This window comes from Nilaparvata lugens, chromosome 11, assembly GCF_014356525.2.
Source record: "Nilaparvata lugens isolate BPH chromosome 11, ASM1435652v1, whole genome shotgun sequence".
Classification (NCBI taxonomy): Eukaryota; Metazoa; Arthropoda; class Insecta; order Hemiptera; family Delphacidae; genus Nilaparvata; species Nilaparvata lugens.
In genome coordinates, this window is record NC_052514.1 from 3,164,564 (window position 1) to 3,181,040 (window position 16,477).

Sequence of the window (16,477 nt, forward strand, 5' to 3'; positions counted from 1 at the left end):
ACTCGAATTTTTTTCGATTAAATTGTATCTGAAGCCTGATAATTGGGAATCTTAAATCAAACTTTGCATAGATGGGGCGGAGCTCCTGAAATTTTACAGATATGAGACTTGTGGAAGTTGATAGAGCTTATCAATGACTATTTTAGGTATAAATTTGATCAAAATCGTTGGAGCCGTTTTCGAGAGAATCGCGAAAAACTCTGTTTTTGACAACATTTTCGCCATTTCAGCCGCCATCTTGGATTGGATTTGTTCGAATTGTTCGTGTCGGATCCTTATATTGTAAGGACCTTAAGTTCCAAATTTCAAGTCATCCGTTAATTTGGAGATGAGATATCGTGTACACAGACGCACATACACTCATACACACACACACACACCACACACACACACACACACCACACACACACACACACACCACACACACACACACACACACACACACCACACACACACACACACACACACACAACACACACACACACCACACACACACACACACACACAACACACACACACATACACACACATACAGACCAATACCAATTGTGAATATTAATTTGAATAAATAACTTACATTAATATTCTGTTCTTCAACTCCTTTTTGTGCCCCTTTCTTTTCATCATAGTATAATCCATATTCTCCCACTCCTTCGTTCTTTTTCCACCTGTCCTCAGAGAATTTCTTTTGTAGTCTTCTATAAGCATTTTCTATCTGAAAAATGATCAATTCATTTATCAGTCACTTCAATTCTTTTTTCAGCCACTTTAATTCATCTATCAGTTATGAAACAATCTTATTGTAATTTCACAGAGCAACTGCATGCATTTTGTTTATCGCAGATATTTATTGAATAAATATGCATAGATGAATTAGTTATCTATTGATAGAAAACAAGTTACATATAGGTAAATAGTATATTCATTTGAATTGAGTTCCAAAATATTACTTTTCTTATTCTTGGCATTCTGCTTAGTTTTGTTTGTTGAATTGTTGCCAACAAAAATTCATGATAATTGAAATAGATTAATAGTCCAGTCAATATAGACATAAAAAAGGGGGTGTGCTTGCAATTTATATTGTAGTTCTGATTTTCTGATATATTATTTGGGTACATAAGAGAAGTCCAGAACCAATTTCTTCATGCAAAATGTCCTTGTGCTAGAAACAGAGTGGCCCAAAAACCTCGTATTTTCGGCTCATTTTCCGTTTTTCAGCTTTTTCTGCCAAATCTCGAAATCGGACAGAAAAATTTGCTCTCGCCTTTTTTTAGATTATAAAATAATGAATAAAATGAGATCATTCGGAACTCTCTATCTCCAATGAGTACTGAGTTAAGATTTTTCAGAAATGAGTGAAATTTAAAGGGAAAATCAATTTTGATGAATTTTAGTTTTTGATGAACAATATCTTCCGATTGTTACCATTTAGATGTATGATTCAAAATCCCTCTGGGCGTATTCTTGAGCTATACAATCTGAAATCAGGTAGAGCGCTCTATCTCATATAGATTTCCAGGTACACCTGACAACAATGCTCCTTGTATTGTGAAAAACACCTAATTTTCAGCTTCAACAATCATCACCAACTAAATTGTCCTCACATTGATATTTCGTTCATGAGATTATGTTCTATGAGAATCACCCGTTAGATGCACTCCATTTCAGTATTTCCTAGTGAAGAGGCGCGCTTAAGGACACCTCAAGGATCAAAATTTCACTTATAACTTTTGACACAATGCTCAGATGTCATCGTATTACACTTCTTCTCAGCTCGTCAAGGCGGTTCAAAATCATGCGTCATAAGTCAAATTCGGTCGAAAAATGGAAAATTTATTGTTGAGTGTACTTAAGCCCATATTCAAATACACAAAAAAAGGCCTAGTAGTTCTTTATCGTGAAGCTATGTGACGCTGGTAGTCTCTCATACTGCGCCGTTCTTACACTATCACCCGGTCAAAACAGTAATAATAGACAGTAATAGGCTTGAGTTAACAAAAATCGGCTTGGAATTTGGAACATGAACAATATAGCGTGGGATATCTTCTTCTGACACATTTTCTTTATGATATTGTCTTTTCTAGAATAGTTAGCTATAAAAATGTAATATGTAATATTGTCTTTTCTTGAATAGTTGACTATAAAAATGTAATATGTAAGTAATATCATAGTTTATTGTTTTGTTACAGGTCTCAATCATGTAAAAATGGACGATCAACTGATACAAAACCTCTTGAAATCGCTGTGGATCCGCCTTCTCTGAGCCGCTGTCAGGATGATATTTCTTGACCAGTTGAACAAATGCCTGTCGAACGGTTTCCTGGTCACTTCCATAAGGCACCCCCAATAGGTAATAACTTTTCTGAAATTTAAAAGAAAAATTATATCACTTTTTTGTTACTATATAGAACGACTAGCAGTCAAATTTCTTAAATAGGCCTAAATGAATTTATTGACTTAACCACGACAGGGTGAGGATCTCACATTGGGTGGATTCCAATTTGTCTAAATAACCTAAAATATGATGTTGAATTATGTTTTAATGGGGGAGTTTGTGATAATGTGAAACATCAGAACAAATAGGACTTAGAATAAATGACGGCAAAACGAAATATATGGCCAGCAGCAGAACACGACAAGCAGGTGACACAGAAATAAATATAGAGAACTTTGTTTTTGGAAAGGTAGCAGAATTTAAATATCTTGGCTCTGTAATCACTGATGACAACAACGTCCAAGTCGATATAAAAGCAAAGATAGCTGCAGGTAATAAGTGCTATTTTGCCCTAAGCCAATTCCTAGATCCAAAGTGTTAACGAAGAAGTTGAAAATTCAAATTTATGAAACAATAATAAAACCAGTTGTGTTGTATGGCGCAGAGTCCTGGGTTCTCACAAAGAAAGATGAAGATCTCTTGAGTACTTGGGAACGGAAAGTATTGAAAAAGATTTACGGACCAGTCTGTAACAATGGGGAGTGGAGAATAAGGACAAATCAAGAGTTACGTGACCTATACCAAAAAACATAAATTGTTAACGAAATAAAATACAGGCGACTGAGTTGGTTAGGTCACGTAGAAAGGATGAGTGACTCAAGAGCAGTAAAGAAGGTCTTCAGAGAAAATCCAGGAGGAAGGAGACTACGAGGACGCCCACGAAAACGCTGGCTAGAAGATGTGGAACACGATTTGAGGAGGCTGGGTGTCCGAGGTTGGAGAAGAAGAACTGGCGACAGAGAGGAATGGAGAGGCATCATAGAGGAGGTCAAGGCCCTAAACGGGCTGTAGCACTACGGATTAAGTAAGTAAGTAGTTTGTGATAATGAATATTAATTGCTCTGAAAACACTGAGATGTTGTCAGAAATGTCACTAATCTATTATAAAATTTCAAACATGTTTTAACACCAATGGTGTTTTTTTTTCATCACCAATCACCAATGTGATTCAATGTGATGACACTGAAATAGTTATTTGTGCAACTAGTGCGCAAAGTGACAGTTTGCTGCATCGAAAGAAACGTTTACGCCCGAGCCGTAGGCGAGGGCGGAATGGTTCTTGAGTGCAGCAAACGAACTTTGCGCACGTATCTCACATTAAATTTTTCCTACAGTTAGCATTGAATATGAAAAGTGGGTAATTATGGGTAAAATTGCCTGAATAATGTATGTGTGTTTGAATGGCGGGGGGCAGCTGTGTGATGTGTGCTGTGGTGGCACTGTGCTGTCGTTGTCCTCCATTATAATATCTACTTAATAATTAGCGCGTTGTGCTTCGTTGCACCTCTGCTCACTATAGCAGCCACAGCAGTCACTGTTACCAACTTCATTTTGATTTTGCTGCACTGGTGCTCCATTTAACCTACTAACTATTTTGCGTTGTCATGCTGCAAATCTGGAGTACGCAAAGTACTCACTTTGCGCACTAGTGCGGAAAAGTGATTCTTTGCAGCCTGCAATCAGTGCACAAATGGTCACTTTTCAGGGTATCTGTAGGAAAATGATTATTAATTGTTCTGAAAACACTGAGATGTTGTCAGAAATATAACTAATTTATTGTAAAATTACAAACATGTTTCAACACGAATGGTGTTTTTCCATCACTAATCACCAATTTGATTCAGACACTGAGGATGACGCCATTGGTGTGAAACATGTTTGTAATTTTACAATAAATTAGTGATATTTCTAGACAACTTCCCAGTGTTTTCAGAATAGATGAAAATAATTATCTCAATGATTCATTGTAAATATACGAGTATTATTTATTACTTTCCTTGCCCTATTACCATAGGTAAGGAAAGTATTGCTTTCCAAAAAAATTTAAGGTACCCTAATTTCATGTTTTCTATACGTTTCAAGGTCCCCTGAGTCCAAAAACATTATTTTTGGGTGTTGGTCTGTGTGTGTGTGTGTGTGTGTGTATGTCTGTGAACACGATAACTCCATTCCTAATCAACCGATTGACTTGAAATTTTAAACTTAAGGTCCTTATACCATGAGGATCCGACAATAAGAAATTCAATAGAATTCAATTCAAAATGGCAGAAAAAATTGCGGATAATGGCTAAAAAACCATATTTTTCACGGTTTTCTCGAAAACGGCTCTAACGATTTTCTTCAAATTTATACCCTAGATAGCTATTTATAACCCCTATCAACTGACATAAGTCTCATTTCTGGGAAAATTGCAGGAGCTCCGTAATATTCCTGAGAAGAATGAATTTTGTTAAATTTCTATCACGATTTTCTCAAAAATGACTTAACCGATTTTTTCAAATTCATACCCTGTATAGTTATATATCAGCTCTATTAACTGGCATGAGTCTCCTCCCTGAGAAATTAACAGGGGGTCCACCCCATCCTTGAGAAATTTACTTTGTAACCTCCTTCTCGTGCGTGAGGTAGAGCAGTTTATTCAAAAGAACACATGTCAATATTTTATTTGTAGAACAGCTGTTTTGACAACAAACTTTCAAAAAATCCTCAAATTTCATAATTCAAACAAAGGAAAATGTACTCTGAACACAATAACAATAGTATAATCGTAGTTTTAATAAAATTATTTAGCCGCCAATCGGCATAATCTTATTCCCCTAAATTATCCTCGTTAATGAGACTTATAGATCGATCAATGAGCAAGGAAAGTTGTGTGAGTGCGCCACACCAGATTTTTTCAAATAGAATTGTGGAAAGAGAATTAGTATACAATATGCTTGTAGATCCCACTCCGCTATAGACTAGATCGTCAAAACATAGTAGAGTGGCGATTATGGACAGAGCATTGTTGAAAAGTATCTAATCCATTGTATGTATTTACCTGAGTAATGTTAATAATCAAGTAATGAAGGTATTTTAAGTATCAGAACTTAGTGGACTAGCGAAGGTATAGTGAGGTCCACGTTATAATGGATGTGGAAAAAGATAGAACATCGTTCCCGATTCTCTGCCTTGCCACTGTCATCTATAGAGGCAGTAAATATCAACTGTTTATTCTTGTTAAAAATGATCACATTTATTTTATTAGTCGAGAATCTATATTCTGCAATGATTGAATAATACATTTTTATAATTGAGGTTGAAAAAAATATATTTCTACATAGTTGAAAACCGATCTTGCAACGTGTCGGAGCTAGAAAAGGAAGGATAGCGTTATCTGCTTTGTCGAATGATAGACAAGGATAGCAACACCAATGTTAATCAAGTACTGCCATTATATCGTGGACCTCAATATTTGTAGTATCTATGATTCCTCTATAATAATACCTATCGTGAGGTCCACGTTATAATGGCAGTGAAGAAAGATAGGAGAAAAACGTTGCCAAGTCTCTCCATTTTGCCACTGAGTGTACACAGCTGTTACTCAATTCATCCCATTGAATTTGATCTAATAATAATTATCATTTCCTTGATAAAATAATCAATTTAATGTCAAATTAATCAAGAAAATATATTTTTTCATAATTTGATTCAAAAATTTGCTTCCATAACTAAGATCAGATTTTTATTTTTATACAAACCTGAAATGGCAGCTAATTTAAAAAGCTGTGATACACCAATCTGAATGTCAAAACAACAGAAATTAAGTTATTTGGTAGGTATTCTATTCCAATTTCTTTTAAAAATGATAGAAAAATAAAAATCCTTTTTAAAATAAGTAATTTCAATGGAATTTTTTCTAAAATAACCTTTCAATATTATTTATACCGGTACCAGTAGGTCTAACCTAAACGTGTTGGCTAACTGAAGCATGGATGAAGTCTAGGATGGTTAGTTATCAACTTTTAAAATGTCATTTCAGGTATTTTGATTTGTGTTTCTCATAAGGTAATGTCTAAAAATAATTTAATTGTTTCAAAAAAACATTTTGAATCAATTATACGACTTGTTTACCAAAGTATTTTGATAGAATGAGGAAAAAATGGTGGCTGAGTTACTTTTGTACAGTCACTGTCAAAAGTAAAAATAAAATATTCTGGCAAACTGACAACATTGCAAAGCTAGAGAGAGATAGCGCTATCTGTTTTGTTGTATGATAGAAAAGGACAGCAACAGTATTGTCAATCGTACACTGCCATTATAACGTGGACCTCACTATAGGGTACTGGGTGAGAAATGGATTCATATACGTTACATTCTTTTTCAGAATTTACATTACTTGGATGTGTGATAAGTGATAACTTCGAAAACCTGTGGATTGGATGATCTAAATGCTGAATGGGTTACTCAAAACATCAAGTAAAAAGGTGATTATGAAACTTATTCGACTCATTTTACTTTCCTTGCCCTATTACCATAGGTAAGGAAAGTATTGCTTTCCGAAAAAAATTAACCCAATTTCTAAATTTCTATACGTTTCAAGGTCCCCTGAGTCCAAAAAAGTGGTTTTTGGGTATTGGTTTGTGTTGTGTGTGTGTGTGTGTGTGTGTGTGTGTGTGTGTGTGTGTGTGTGTGTGTGTGTGTGTGTGTGTGTGTATGAGTGTATGTGCGTCTGTGTACACGATATCTCATCTCCCAATAAACGGAATGACTTGAAATTTAGAACTTAAGGTCCTTTCACTATAAGGATCCTACACGAACAATTTCGATCAAATGCAATTCAAGATGGCGGCTAAAATGGCGAAAATGTTGTCAAAAACAGGGTTTTTCGTGATATTCTCGGAAATGGCTCCAACGATTGTGATCAAATTCATACCTAAAATAGTCAATCGATAAGCTCTATCAACTGCCACAAGTCCGATATCTGTAAAAATTTCAGGAGCTCCGCCCCATCAATGCAGATAGATTCCCAATTATCAGGCTTCAGATACAATTGAAACAAAAAATAACAAGTGAAGTAGATTGAGCATGAAAATCTCTTCAATTAATGTTCAGTAACATTTTCACCTAAAATTGAAAATAAGCTTTAAATTCGAGAAAATGTGATTATTCAATTGCAAATTATTGTTGATTCTATTAAATCATTCACTATGAAGAGATAGCAGACCTCATGTGTGTCTCCAGCGTTATTGCCCTGTCACCAGCTGGCTCAAATATTTGAATAGTAGACTTGAGATGCGCGGGAACACTACGTCAGTGATCAATTTTCATAACGGCAAGGAAAGTTGTGTGAGTGCGCCACACCAGATTTTTTGAATTAGGGTCTGACCACATTGAATGGATATAATGTGCAAGTGCAAGCTTGGTTACGCATGACTTAGCTTGTAAATGAGAAACAAAATCTGGAAAGGTCAATGGTAAGGCCGGGGACACACGAACGGTTTTTTGTCGGCCGGTTTTTTTTTTTGCTGGGTGAAGTGCAAAATACACAGGAAGGCATGGAGAAGGATACACTTCGCCGGCCGGCGAAAAACCAGACCCGGCGAGAAAATCAGCCGGCGGAGGAGCCGGACATTCTCTACTTCGCCGAGCCGGCTGTTTCCCCGGCCATCAGGTTGGAGGGCATTGTACATACCTCTGTCTTGTCAATGCCTTCTATAGACGGTAGCTGATACAGGTTTATTGATGTTCATTCTCGAACTGTTCATTCTCGTTTAAAATGTTCAATTATTATGGAGATGAACACACGGTTCGGCAAAACAGCCGGCTGGCCCTGCCACTACATCTACCACTTGCAGTTAAATTATATCAGCCTCCCTCATTTATTTATTGTAAGATCTCAAAAATTGGGTGTTACAATTATTATATGTTTATGTATGTTATGTTCATTATACAGGGTGTTTATGAACTCCCTACCAAATACTCTAGGGCATTGTTCCTGGGTAAGAAACATATCTAAATATCATATTTAAATTGTCCAGAAGTCTTCAGTTTGTTTTATGAATTAAAAAAATTATCTTTTTTTTTTGGTAGCTGTGTCTAGTTGTTTGATTGTGCAAAGTTTCAATTTCGTATGTTCAACTATTATTTCAAAAAAAAAAAATTAAAATAAGTGAAAAAAGCAAAATGTCCGCTGTGTGAGTAACTGAAGAGTTCCGGACAATTTTTTGAATGAATTTTTTTTGAATGAATGAATGAATTTTATTTGCCAAAAACAAAATACAAAAAAGCTTTACAAAAAATAAATATAAGTATATGCTACTGCACTTAAACCAAGATACATACATTTATTTCATTAGATATAATAACGAAATGATATCCTTTATAATGAACATTAGTTTTAAAATGAATATTCAATTTATGATCACATGCATGAGTACAGTAGGTAATTTAAATATGATATTTTGATATGTTTCTTACCCAGGAACAATGCCCTAGAGTATTTGGTAGGGAGTTCATAAACACCCTGTATGATCTGTAACATTCAACATAAATCATTGAATTTTATAGTGGAATGTACTTGTTTTGGAAATTTGACTTTTCAAGTTTCTAAATAGCCGCCATTTGGAAAATTTATATAAGAAATCCGTCAAAGTTTCATCATTTCCTCTTTCTCCTGTGATGGAGCAAACATAGCACAGCCAATTTCTTAGCTCCTGACAGTACCATAATACCATAATTTTTGAGATCTACCATTGCATACATGCGACTGAAAACCTCTAAGTACATTAGAAATATTCTGTTATTATTGCTGGCGTGTCCGGCGACCGTCGAACGGCAGTTGCAGTGTGTTCTGGTATTCAACCGGCGCCGGATCCGGTGAAACAGCCGGTCCGGCAGTTTTGCCGTGTCGTGTGTCCCTGGGCTAACACACACACTGAACGCTTGCACTTGCTGATTGCGTTTAGTGTGAGCAGCTTCATTCAAGTCACCACGTGTTTCAATGACACTTTTCAAATTTTAATTTCTCGGCTCATGCATGATTCGACGTTCACTTGCACATATAGGCCTACGCATACAATGTGATCACACTCTTAAGATGTGTTTACACCAAAGTTATTAACAAAATGTTAGTAGCTTTGTGCCGGTTGCACAAAAGCCGCTTAAATTTTAATCGTGATTAATTCCACGAGAACCAATAAGAGAAGCCGTCTTATCACAAAGACCTTCTCTGATTGGTTCTCTTGGAATTAATCACGGTTAAAATTTAACCGGCTTTTGTACAACTGGGCCTCAATCTTTAAAGATTCTATTAGATTAAACATATCTTATAATACACATGATGAACATATGTGTTTGTCAAGCTCCGCTCAACCTAATACAATCTATAAGGACTAAGTTATTAACATTTTGTTAATAACTTTGGTGTAAACGCAGCTTAAGTGCCGGTTGCACAAGCCGGTTAAATTTTAATCGTGATTAATTACACGAGAACTAATCAGAGAAGCCGTCTTATCAAAAAGGCTTTTGATTGGTTCTCGTGAACTTAATCACGGTTAAGATTTAACCGGCTTTTGTGCAACCGGGCCTTAGATTGTTAATTAGTTTACCTTCACGCTCAACTCATCAGTTTTGAAAGTGCAGTATTCACAACGGAGAAATCCATGGTTTGTCTTCAAGTTTGTTTGGAAATACTTAAACATGAATTTAATCGATTCTTGGCCCATTAATAAATTTGTAATCGGTTTTCGTTTGGGTGCTAATTCCATCTGAAAAATAGAAACCGTTATTAAGCTGCAACTTGAATGCAATCAGACAAAAGTCATTATTTTACTAACTCCAACATGTTTAAATTAAATTCTCAAATCTCTAAATTTCTGTAATTATTTCTGAAGAAACAAGTTTAATCATTTTTGTTATAATTTATGGGTAGGCCTAAAAACTGACTCTTGTATCAGTACTTGCCTTTTATAGAGAAAATTTTTACTTTGATGCTTCCTTTTCATTTTTTATATTCAATTCTGTGACTTAATATTAGTTCTTTGATAAAGTTCAAGTATAAATAAGTTATTCTATTTATCAAAAAGGTTATTTTACTCTAGTCTACAATCAATCAGGATGACGGTTAAGTTGCGTTTACACCTAAGTTATTAACAAAATGTTTATTTTTCCGTCCTTATAGATTCTATTAGATTGAACATAACTTATCATGCACATATGCCGCTCATAAATATGATAAGTTATGTTTAATATAATAGAATCTATAAGGAAGGAGAAATAAACATTTTGTTAACAACTTTGGTGTAAACGCAGCTTTACTACAGGTAACAGTTGCAGACTAGAAAGCAGAAGCCGCGTTTTCACCGAAGTTATTAACAAAATGTTTATTTTTCCTTCCTTATAGATTCTATTAGATCGAACATATTATAACTCATCATACACATGATGAGCATATGTGTTTGTCAAGTTCCGTTTAATCTATAAGAACGGAAAAATAATCCTTTTGTTAATAACATTGGTGTAAACGCAGCTTTTCTTGCACACCCAATATTAATCTTGATTAACTTATTTGCAGGTTATGTAATGAAGTATTTATTTGCCTAATTTAGAAATTAATGCATCCTTTTAATTTTTTATAATGATAGCTTTCAATTGCTAAAATGTTGTCAAATGAATAAAAACTGTCACGAAGTTAGCAAAGTAGAATAAAGAAAGGTTATACCAAGGTTATTCAAGCTTAAAATTACATTATTAAAATTGTCAGTTAGTTGAATGAATGTAAATTATATTGTAAGGTACTTATTTTCAAACCATTTCATGCTCGTAAATTAAAATAAACTGTTGAAAAGATCAATTTTGTCAGATTTTTAGGTTATGTTATAACGATTATTATTTTCTTCCAGCTGATCGCTCGATTTCGATATGTCGACTGCGCCAGTCGACCTAACCGCCGCATCGACTATCGACCGCAGCCGACATCGATATCTCGCCGACGATTTGCCAGGGTACGCTGGATTTTAGCAGTTTAGTATGGAAACATGGCCGTGGGTAGTGTAGTGTCTCGTTCTAAGGTGCTTCTTACGGTCGATTTGAATCGTGTTTTTAGTTTAAGCTATTTTGTGGGAACTGGAAAATGTCATGAAGTAAGTGCACTCACAAATTTCACCTACAATCTCTAACAATTAGGTTATGTTGTACAGTAGTTCAGAATCTAACAAGTTTTTTGTAACCGGCTGTGTGAGACGATGACAGTCTCATGTTGAATCCTGCAAGTTTGAACTGTAGTGTTCACTAAAATATGCGTCAAATACTAATATCTCCACGCTATCCATGTTTCAAAAATACTTATCCAACAATATTTGATAACAATCCAAGCTGTCACTTACCGTAACTGTTGAAAATTACCAATATATTTTAAAAGATAGGAGTGTCCGATTCCAGGAATTGTTTTACCGATGATGTCATGGTTATTTCCATGTACGATAACTTGATTCATCCAAGAATAATTGTTATTCACTTGAAACCTTGATTGTACGCGGTTTGTTTACATGATTTTGAATTACGCTGCACTGTAGATGTAAACATGAACCATTTATAGGTCATTGATGCATGCTTCTAGCTTCAATAAATTTGTTAAGAGGTTATCAGCTCTGTCGTTATCCGTTGACACAGCTGTGTGGTAGTACTAACATGCATTTCACCGGTAGTGTACGGGTTATTTTGACTGCATCTAGAGTTCTGTCATAGATAAAATACGGTACAATAATATTATGCTATCTTTTCTCTATGATTCTCTCGACTTATCATTGTGTATGACAATATTTTATAGCCTCAGCAACATAGAAAATAATCGTCAATTTAGAATGTTAATGAAAATGTCAAAAATAATTGATCGATCACTGGTTTTATTACTGCATTGTAATAGAGTTATGAGATATGAGTCATGTAGAGTTATGAGATATTTGTGATTATTTTCTGTGTTCAAATGTATTCAATTCGTCGTATTCCAAATAGGATTTATTCAACTATAGTTTATCATATTACATTCCTTAATCACATTATCAAATTAATGATTGGGAGAGAATCAACAGGATAAACCCAAAACTGTTCCTCTCCCTAATTTTGATAAAAATAGTCCAAATGAGGTTATGAAAACACTTTTATAAAGATCACAAAAATTTACAGTCCAAATATACATTATACTAAAAATTTTGTATCTCGGTTGATCAGAAAGATGAAACAAATTATTATTACACTATATTATCTAGTTTAGCGTCAATAGATGAATTACCGGTAACCAAGTTGATTTAACTTTTTTATTAATAGCGTGTCAAGAATGAGATTTTTTCTTCAACATTTGAATTGTTTATATTTTTCTTGAGGCAGAATTAATCTTAGTGATAAGGTCAATCCTATTTTATTAAGCGAGCAATTTCTGTATTTATATATCTGGTTATTTATGTTTAACGGATCTCGAAAACGGCTCCAACGATTTTCACGAAATTTGGAACATAGTAGGTTTATGATATAAAGATTCGATTACACTAGGTCTCATCCTTGAGAAAACTCGCTGAACGACATTAAAAGGATAATATTCATCCTTGGCTGAAACAGCTGTGTATAGTAAAAAAGTGAGTGAGCGAGTGAGTATGTGAAAAATCAAAATATCGCATCCCCGAAATTCATAAGATGACATATAGCCAGCTGTGAAATATAAACACGATCATTTTAGAGAATTGTGTTCTGTTTATCAATAAATAAAAATAACGATTGAAGCTCGGTATTGGATATTTTTAAATGGATACATATATTATTAGGTCAATAGAGCCCAAACGAGAAATCGTTTTGGTTCCATTGAACTCCAAATAAAATTTTAAGAAAGATTTGACCATTTTAGAAAATTATCGATTGCCACCAAAAAAAATATGAGATATTCCTTAGAAAGTACTGAATCGTGCACATTTTTTGAAATATCTCTATAACCATTGAAAATGTAAAGCTGAGACCGGTTGCGTTAGACACCAAATTCAATTTCAGATAAGATTTAACCATTTTGAAACATATCGGTGCCACCAAAAAATTTTTTAGCTAATAGTTATTTCAATAATTACTTAGATAGTCATGAATGTACTGAAGTGTGCACATTTTATTGAAATATCTCAATAACCATTGAATATATAAAGCTGAAGCCGGTTGCATTTAGTTTTAGATAAGATTTGATAATTCTAGAACATTTCGGTGGCACGAAAAAATAGTTTAGTCAATAGTTATTTCAATAACTTCTTTGATATTCCATGAATTTATTGAATTGCGCACATTTTTTGAAATATCCGTCAGTCATTCTTCTTAAAGGTGCATTTTCGTTTATGCGTAAATTTCCGCAGTCGAAGACGGCAAGCAGTGTTGACATTCATATTGTCCAAATTTCAAGTGTGCTAAATCAGCTGATCCAATAACTTTTCATTATTTTTCTTTATTATTAAAGAATTGAACATTTCTAATAATATCAACATATTGCCACTTGAAAATGAATAAAAAAGTATAAGCTCAACCTGCCCCATTAAAACATAATTGAACATAATCTTTTAGGTTATGTAGACAAATTGAAATCTACCCAATCTGAGATCCTCACCCTGTCGTGGTCAACCACCATCACAACCTAAAAGATTATGTTCAATTATGTTTTAATAGGGAAGGTTGAGCTTATATACTTTTAAATGGCAATATGTTGATATGATTAGAAATGTTATGATTCTTGAATGATAAACACAAATAATGAACATGTATTTGATCAGCTGTTTTAGCACACTTGAAATTTGGATAATTTGAATGTCAACAATGCTTGTCGTCTGCTTGACTGCAGAAGTTTACGCACAAACGAAAATGCACTTTTAGAAATGTGAATTAAATTACATCAAAGTAATGTCACAGCTGACTTGTCAATGGTAGGCTACCAGTCACTATACAAAGCTACAATACTAGTAGCTCTGTGAACAGTAGACCTCATGCAGTATTCTCATCCACAAGTACCTGATTGAAACTATAGACCTTATGGAAATACAGCAATAGACTAGCTTCTCCACACATCTGTGTAATCACTTGTCAGATGATTTATGATGAATAATTCTATAGTCTGATTTTTACTGTAATATTGGCGTATGAAGGAGGCTCATTTTTCCTTTTATATTATCCTTGAAATGCAAAATTTCCAAAAATCTTGTATATACTTCGAAAGGCAATTAAAAAAGGAACATACGCTGTCAAATTTCATGAAAATCTATTACCGCGTTTCGCCGTAAATGCGCAACATGTTAACATTTAAACATTAAGAGAAATGCCAAACCGTCGACTTGAATCTTAGACCTCACTTCGCTCGGTCAAAAAATACTTTTGATCCTTCGGCTGAAGTTATACTCACTTTGAACGGTCAGCATTTCTTATAGAAAACATCAATTCTACCCATCAGTGAGTTTCACTCTGAACTATCAGCATCTATGATTAGTAAATCTCTCTAATGGGAAGCATTAATGATTCTTATGAGGAATACTGACCGTTTGAAGTGTATCTCTCTCTCTCTCTTTTCAAAGAGACGGCCCCTATTTTCTTATTTGCCTCATCAATTAGCTAGTTTGTCTTTGGCAATCAACTTGTGAACGGAACGCCAAGTGGATTTAGTGCTTTGATGCGGCATGGTCAATCAATAGTGTCCTCCCCTATCGAAAGTTTGTTGGGTTGGTCTTCAAAGCATAATTTTTATCACAACTGATTCTAGAATCAAAGATGATTGGGAGGGTATTGATGTTCGTATGGTTGTGTTTCTATAGTAAGATTGAGGTTATAAAGTTAGTGGAAATGATAGGATCACAGAGTTGCCAATATTCATAACATAATTATTGTAATATAATAATAATTTCATATCATTTTCGCTAGAATTTTGGCTTGTTAGGTTAACCTTCTAACTGGTTTGTACTTTTATCTGATCTTGTTCTGTTGAGTTGAAGAAATATATTTATTTATTTATTTCATTGGCAATTACAGATCATAATTATAATAAATATAATATGATTGGGAGAAGACAACAGGCATAGCCCAAAACTGTCTTCTCCCAAATTTTAACAAATAAAAGTTTCAAAAATAATAAGGTTAAGATTTCACTTTCACTTCAAAAAGTCCAATTTCCACTTCAAAACTAATGACAAAACTAAAAATTTTGTATTTTGATATTTAAAAACTGATTAAAAACAACAATATTTCACTCAAAACTCTACAAATGTTTTCTTCTAAAATTCTGAAATTTGAGGCCTTCTTTTATTCTTTGCATATATTGATAAGTTCAATCGATAATAATTGACTCTCAACCAGCAACTCTAATTTAAAAATTAAAAAAAAAACTTAGGCCTATAATGAAATAATTTGCATAAACTCAATCTCTCATCCATTAAGATTTATAATTAAATGTATGATTATGCAAGCACATTACATATGAACTTGAGAATTGATAAATTTATTTATTTATTTATTCATATGCAAATACAATTCAGGTAAAAACAACAGGCATTTGCCCAAAACTGCTTCAAACCTTAATTTGGAATACACAGTCTAAAGGTTATGCTACTTACGTAAATTAGCAATGAAATTGAGTTTAATGGAATTCAATTGCATTGAAACCATTAATTACAACAAAACAGAATGGAATTATAACAAACATTTATGTGTTAATTGATCTAGTTTTCATATTATTAATGGAAGCATGAATTTTATTTCTCTACATTTGACAAAAATATGAGATTTCATTAATTTCTTCTAAAAATTTTATAGGAATATTATTGTATAGGCCTACACTCTATGTATGAAATTAAATCAAAAGATTTTTTTAGGCTAAGTAATTTATATTTGTTTACTGCAAATTAATGATTCAATCACTTTTTGCTTTTGGAAAAAACGACTAGCAGTCAAATACTTTACAATGAATGAATAAATCACTTACTGGACAACGAGATCTTTCGGCAGTTCCGCCATCTTCTTGGTTGTACTCATAGACAAGTAGAAGGATAGGATCCTTAATTTCCAAAAGCAAAAAGTGATTGAATCATTAATTTGCAGTAAACAAATATAAATTACGATCCTATCCTATCCTTCTACTTGTCTATGAGTACAACCAAGAAGATGGCGGAACTGCCGAAAGATCTCGTTGTCCAGTAAGTGATTTATTCATTTATTGTA

The 16,477-nt window shown here is 33.9% G+C and overlaps 1 protein-coding gene across 1 annotated transcript in view; it reads right to left on the reverse strand.

Moving 5' to 3' along the window:
• Nucleotides 1-11,893, reverse strand: part of LOC111058820 (chaperone protein DnaJ-like) — a 12,639-nt gene extending 746 nt beyond the window's left edge. The window contains exons 1-4 of the mRNA XM_039438170.1: nucleotides 11,641-11,893; nucleotides 9,865-10,023; nucleotides 2,231-2,362; nucleotides 578-715 (exon numbers count right to left, since the gene is read on the reverse strand). Of these exons, the coding sequence (XP_039294104.1) occupies nucleotides 578-715; nucleotides 2,231-2,362; nucleotides 9,865-10,023 (429 nt within the window). The 5' untranslated portion in view covers nucleotides 11,641-11,893. The remainder of the gene's footprint in view (nucleotides 1-577; nucleotides 716-2,230; nucleotides 2,363-9,864; nucleotides 10,024-11,640) is intronic.
• Between the last annotated feature and the right edge of the window lie 4,584 nt (nucleotides 11,894-16,477).